The sequence below is a fragment of the Hibiscus syriacus genome, unplaced genomic scaffold (assembly GCF_006381635.1).
Source record: "Hibiscus syriacus cultivar Baekdansim isolate YM2019G1 unplaced genomic scaffold, ASM638163v2 tig00002520_pilon, whole genome shotgun sequence".
In the NCBI taxonomy this organism is placed as follows: Eukaryota; Viridiplantae; Streptophyta; class Magnoliopsida; order Malvales; family Malvaceae; genus Hibiscus; species Hibiscus syriacus.
The window spans coordinates 20,119-26,993 of NW_024061933.1; the positions used below are offsets into that span (position 1 = coordinate 20,119).

The 6,875-nt window shown below is 26.7% G+C and overlaps 1 protein-coding gene across 2 annotated transcripts; it reads right to left on the reverse strand.

Annotated features, from left to right (window-relative positions):
- Positions 1-2,286: 2,286 nt before the first annotated feature.
- On the reverse strand, positions 2,287-2,857 carry LOC120147639. Of its 2 annotated transcripts, none has more exons than XM_039160963.1 (2): positions 2,751-2,857; positions 2,287-2,622 (listed from the first exon to the last, which is right to left on the reverse strand). In XM_039160963.1, the coding sequence occupies exons 1-2, from the start codon at positions 2,794-2,796 to the stop codon at positions 2,360-2,362; spliced, it is 309 nt and encodes a 102-aa protein (XP_039016894.1). In that variant the 5' UTR covers positions 2,797-2,857; the 3' UTR covers positions 2,287-2,359. The 2 variants fall into 2 exon arrangements, with proteins under 2 accessions (XP_039016894.1, XP_039016891.1); XM_039160960.1 differs by having other exon boundaries at positions 2,289-2,622; positions 2,755-2,832.
- Between the last annotated feature and the right edge of the window lie 4,018 nt (positions 2,858-6,875).

Genomic DNA, 6,875 nt, shown 5'->3' on the forward strand with positions numbered 1-6,875 from the left:
AATTTTCTCTCAATATTTTTGTGTCGCCTCCCTCTTTTCCTTTGTATTTTGTTTAATCTATGGAGACACCAATCTTAATATTGATTGTCAATCGTCGGTAATTATTATTTTTCTTATTTTTCATAATATGTCATTTATTTATTTTCTTGAGTTTTTTTCAATTTTAAATAAGAATTTATGTCATTGTTAAACGCTTTTCTCTACTCTTATGACACTTTTTCTCTACTCTTGTGGCACATTTCTTATGGCTATTGGTTCTTTTTTCACATACCTCTACGGTCATGTTGGTGCTCGCACCAACATCCTCATGACATTTGTTTTCTAATTATTTTGTTGATGCTTAACATATTGTCAGATCCCCTCTTTGGTAAAAGATTGTTTGTCGATATAATCAAAATTATTTAGCGAAACAGTTAATCAAATTATTTTGTTCGCTCACCACTCCTTTATCACTTTGTAAAGCGTCTCATTCTATAAAGACATAGATTTTTATGAAGGTTACTGGGTTCTTTTGATGTTGGACGTCATTCTCAATGGAAAAGTTTCATTTTTCTTTGGATCTTTAGGCTTAATATTTTTGTTTTATGTACAAGTTTCTTGGTGACAGTTGTCTCCAATTTTCTTTGATTCTTTTCATTGATTATATTGATGAAATCTAGTTGTCATATATATATATATATATATATATATAATATTTAATAATTTAATTTTTTTTAATATTTTTATAATTAAATTTTTGAATATTTGAATATTTTTATATTTAAACTTTAATTTTTAAAATATTTTTTTATTTTTTCAAAAATTAACTAAGTGTTGAACTTTTAAAAAAAATAATTTGATAATCAAACAAGATCAAAAGGTAATTTAGTCCATCAGTCACATTAGTTATCATTAATGGTCATGTTAGTATTATAAACCGTCATGTTAGCATGTGAATTGCTACATCAGTACTTTAACAATCAACACTGAACAAATTGATCAAAATATCATATTAAGTTTGTTTTATGAGTTTGAGGGTCACATTATTCTTTTTAAGGTACAAGGGCCTCATGTATCCTTTTTTCCTAAAATTAATGAGAATTAAACAAACTCAATAATTACGGATGTGTTATTATCTCTTAAGTATTAGATTTAAATACAATATATGTATAATATAAACATTTATTACCTAAAATTAAATCATTACATAAATATTATCTTATATTTATTCTAAATTTATCGAAAACTAATAATAATTATCATATTTGAAAAGGAAACATGAACTAATACGTAATAAACCTGGAGAATAAAATAAACCATAACTTATGATCTGAGGTTTAGATTAAACCCACTATTTTTGTGGTCTTGTCTCTGTTTCCAGTAATGTTCATTAATGTTATTATTATTTAATAACAATGAGTAGAGAGCCTAAGAAATATTAGACTTGCAAGGCATGGGACCAAGATAGCCTCTATCAATCAGCATTTGGATCTCCGTAGGTGGTTGGTTCGTAGAGGATCGACATACAGTGTTGTGTAGAGTTGCGAAGCTTTGCAATGACTTCTGATAGGAAAGTATAGAGACTTCTGATAAGAAAGTATAGAGACTTAAAATCAGGGTAGTCGAGTAGTATGAGTCACCGTCATATGATGTAGTTTTTCTGTCTTCTTTTTAATGTCAATGACTTCTACTTTTTATACGTTTCTATCATTGGAATTTATGAAAGCTTAGAAGGTTTAGAACTAGGGTAACGGAGTAGTTTTGCCTCTGTTTAGATTTTAACTCATTTGACTTTATTCCTTCTCGTAGTTTGCTATCGCTGACTTCTGTGTATCTTTCTCTTCACTTTTCCTCTTTTTAAATTTAGTCGGTCTTACGTTTCTGTCTATATGCAGAGATTTTTACGCAGATATTTTTTTGCAGGGATTACTTCCCATTACAGATGCGTATATGAAGACTGTTATCTTTATTTTAATTTTCTGTTTACCGGAGGTCTTCCACGAAAACTGATCTCAACCTGATGTTGAAGACAGCCTACTACCCTACATCCTCTTACCCCATTAAATATGAGAATAGAGTGTTGGTGTTGGTGTAAAACTAATTACAATAAAATTCATTATATCTTAATTTATAATAAATATAATAAAATATAAACAAATTCAGAACCATAGTTTGAATGACTATTTCTACCAAACAAACTGAATACTCATTTATTAGCATTCATTTGGTTGGTTTTAGTACCTCGAAGAAAAAGTTTTTTTTATTTAGAAACATCGAAGAATAAGTTTAACTCAAAGAAAAATATAAAATAATAAAAATACACACACAAGATAAAATTAAAAAAAAAAAGTATCATTATGTTGACGCAATTATCATAAATTTACGCAAGAGTCATATTATTATTAGTAGGATGAGCCGGACACTGCGGCGGAGCCGGTAGGTTACAAGGTGCGCCATGGGAGAAGTAACAGACGCATTCGTCGAACGGAATCCCGCCACCAGCAGAGCGGCAGAAGGCTGTGATCTGCCCGACGCCGCGGTAGCAAGGGCGGCATGTTTCGACGCACCGATTCACTTCGGGACAGCCTCCACCTTTTACAGCTAGTTGACAACCGCCTTCCACCATTGAAACCATGTTTTGCGCTGAAGTCGTCAACAAAAAAAAAATAAAACCACCAAAACTCGAATATCTCTTAGTTAACCATCACAATATTTCATCGTAAAAACAACATTCATTGAGTGATTGAAAACATGTTCACACAGAAATTTACAAACCTGAAGTGAATACGAGGAGAACCAGAAGGAAGTTGAAGGCATGAGAGTGTCTGGAAATCTTCATATCTTTTTTTTTTTTTTTTGAGAGAGAGAGAGAGATTGTTGAAAGGAGAAAAGAATTTAAGAATGGGGTTTGGTGAGTAAATTTAGTAGGTAAAAGGGTAGAAGAAATTTGTGAACGTTTGAAACGCCATTAATGCAGCAATATTCAAAATGGTCCTTATTCAGATAGATATAAGCTAAATCCTGCAGGATGCAGTTATTCAGACAATTCTTGTTTGTTTTGAAGCAGATCTTGCGTTCAATTGGGGAGGAGCTAGTCAAGGACTAATAATTAGGTTCTGTTTGTTTGGCCGAAACCTCGTATTTCCTTCACGTAATTCGTTTTTCGAAAAATATTTTCTCATGTTTATTTCACGTAATTCGTTTTCCGAAAAATATTTTCTAGTGTTTGGTTGGAGGAAAACTGGTTAGTCAACGTAAAACATTTTTTGATCAACAGAATTTCCTTAGTGCTTTCTGAAAAATGACTTGTTGTCTGATTTTCTGTAAGTCATTTTCCGAACTTCACTTCAAAGAATAAATACTCAAAATAATTTTATTTTATGAATTTACTATTAATAAAATATTTTAATATCATTTTAATCAAAATATTAATTATTAAAATATTTAAAATATATTTATTAATATTTCTAAAAATATAATATTTTTTTAATATTATAATAAAATAATCAATTATATTATAATAATATAATATATTATTTTTTATTTTAATAATATATAATAAATTATTAATAAAATTTATATTATTTATTAATTTCATAGAAATAATATTATTAAATTATTAATAATGAATAATATTATTATATATTTAATATTAATCTAATAATCTAATAATATTTTAATAAAGATATTTAAAATATACTAATTAATATTTTTAAAATATAATATAACACTATTACTTTACTAAATAATTAATATAATTTATAATATTTTTATTTCAATAAAATATACCAATATAAATATTTTTATTAATAAATTTATAAAAAATAGTGTTTAATAATAAATAAATTATTTTAATATTTTAAAAATAATAATATTAAGTTTTATGATAAATAATATTATTTATTGTATTTAATATTTGTAATAAATAATTTTTAAAAAACTCATTAACTAGTGAAAAAAGGTTTAAACAACATCTTCCAAATATCGTAAAACGTTTTCCAAATGTTTTTCAGAAAAATGTAATTCATTTTACGAAAAAAATTTTCCGGAAAAAATTTTCCAGAAATGTAATTTTATTTTCCAAAATTCAATTTCCAGTAATTCATTTCCAGAATTCAATTTCCAGTAATTCATTTTCCAGAATTCAATTTCCAGAAAACTAATTACAACAAATTAAACTGATCCTAAGTTTTAAATAATTGGATACCTTTAATGCATGGTTAGGGCGCACTTCCTTTCACCCTATGGATGTTGGTTTGTTTCTACTCAAGAGCGTTTTCATGTCTCTTTACTTTCTATTCAATCATGTGGTTACACATGTCACTTTCTGGTTGGATAGAAAAGTTATTTAATAAAATAAAATAAAATTAATACGTAAAATCTTTCAATCATGTATTGACACGTGTCATGATCTTATGCTGACACATATTAAATCTCGATTAAATGATTAATTTATTAAATTAAATTTAAATTAGGATCAAATTAAAAGAATACATAAATATTAAGGACAAAGTGTATAAATATACCAATTTTTTAACTGATACGTCATCGTTTCCGTCAACCGTTAACAGTTAATAGTTTAATTGACAAAAATTAAATAGTTACGTTCCCTGGTTGACAAAATTGAAATATCGATGATAAAAGTAATAAGACTAAATAGTTAGGTGGTCAAAATTGATGTATGCTCGAAAGAAAAATCTTTTATAAATTTTGTTTTGCATGTGTGAATCTCCTTTGAGAGGATTCTTCTAAAGGAGGGAAACAATGATGGAGTGAATGAAGTCTAAGCCTGACTTATTATGTGTTTAAGGTAAGTGTTTTCCGCTGCTAGGTTATGTTAATTTGAAGATACCCATTGAGATGAGTCTTATGTGCCTCTGATGCTATGATATTATGTGTGAATGTTAAATGATATTTAAATGTGTCATATTTGATGCTATTATGTGTTCAGAAATGAGCTCTGAAAATTATCTTTCTATGAAATCTAAGAACTTCCAAAGAATATGACTTTCATATGGACATTTTTTAATCAGCCACAAGCGCATAGACCAATTTTTTTAGATAAGACTTATGATTAGAAATGATCATGAGTTGGATTTTCGGTTAACTTAATTTGATCGAAAATAAATATACACCCGTTATCTAAAATCTATTCAACTTGGGTTTTAGGTGATTTCACGCGACCCAGATTCGACCTATCTTTTTTAGATAAAATCTGAACTCAATTCAATCCAATTAGAAACAAATATATTTATAAAAAAATATTAATTTTATTTGATAAAAATAGAGATCTAGAAAAAATAATATAAATATGGGTACTATTACAATTATCCCTAAATATATAAGATAAAATTACATTATTTTCCGGGTTAAGTCCTTTATTTTCCACTCTAAGCTCGAATATATTCTCTAAAAAATTTGACCTAATCCGAACACGAAATTAAAAAAAATGACTCAATATTAAATATGTTAAATTTGAGTCTTATGTCCATCTCTACCCCTGATAGACATACATGATATGTCAGAACGAAATCTAAAATTCGAATTCCTGTTAACATTCAAATAATCACTATGAGCCCATTAAAAATCACTATAAGTACTCTTAAACATAATAAAAGAAACGGGGATCTTTTTATTCTCTAAATATTGATCAATGATCGTTTTTTTTTATTGAATGCGACTTTCCATTCAAATTGAAAAAATTAGTGTTTATTATTGATAAAATCCACTAGTTCTCATCAATAATATATGTGTTTGTGATCATATTTATATTTACTAATGGTATTCAGTTAGCCCTGCTTTATAAGAATACATGAAGTGGTTATGCATGGTCAAAATATGCTTTAAATGCTACTTTAGTATTTATGGTTATATAAGGGATGCCATGTGATTCAATCACGATGGGTGTAAACTACGTGCTAAGTGTGTGAATTCAATATTCTCAGCTGACATTTATTTTTTTAGATGGTGAGTTAAATATTTATTAGAAATAATTTTCTTTTCGTAGGTCAAAATTGTTCTAAAAAAATATAATGACATGTTGAGGTATGAAATAAATTGATATTGAAAAAAGAGAATTCGTAAAATTTTATAAAACTTTCGCGAATAATGATATAATCAAATCATAATAAATATGAAATTAAAATTTAAGATTGGATTATATTAAAATTATCGTGAATATTTAAATTTATTGATGGAGATTGTTATATAAAGTGGTTGTAATCTTTCAAGAATATATGTTTGCTCTTGTCATAAAAGTTATTTGATGTGAATAAGAGTGTTATAAGTTAATTTATTTCTTAGGCACCAGTACCTCTATATAACCTAAATTTTAAGTTATTCTTTTAAGTATTTATAATTAAGTCCCTTATCAAATTATAAAATTATATCTACAACGTATGATATCTATACTTAATTCCATGATACTTTAATACCCATGATAAATAAAACAAATTTATTACTTAATTTTATGTCATACTTTATAGGCTTATATCACAAATAATCGATCACTTAATTAAGTACATAAAATATTTTTTAGTCAAAATAAATATCTAAAGTTATTTTTTTGGTCAAAATAGGTACCCAAAGTATTTTATGTCAAAATAAGTACCTAAAGTTATTTTTTGTCAAAATAGTTAACTAAAGTATTTTATGTCAAAATAGGTACCTAAAGTATTCAAGATTTTTCATCTAAGTTCTAAAAAAATTGACATGTAACATTAACTAAAGAATACTTTAGGTACTTAGATAAAAAATGAATATTTTAGGAACCTATTTTGACCAAAAAAGATAACTTTAGGTACTTATTTTGATAAAAAAATACAAAATGTACTTAAATGAAAACGATAATATACTTTAAGTACTTACTTGTTATATAAGCCTACTTTGTAATGATA

Coding starts and splice junctions, on each gene's coding strand:
- LOC120147639 (XM_039160960.1), bottom strand. CDS start 2,818: ATGAAGATTTCCAGACACTCTCATGCCTTCAACTTCCTTCTGGTTCTC. Junction 2,623..2,754: donor TCTCCTCGTATTCACTTCAG/GTTTGTAAATTT, acceptor TGACGACTTCAG/CGCAAAACATGGTTTCAATG.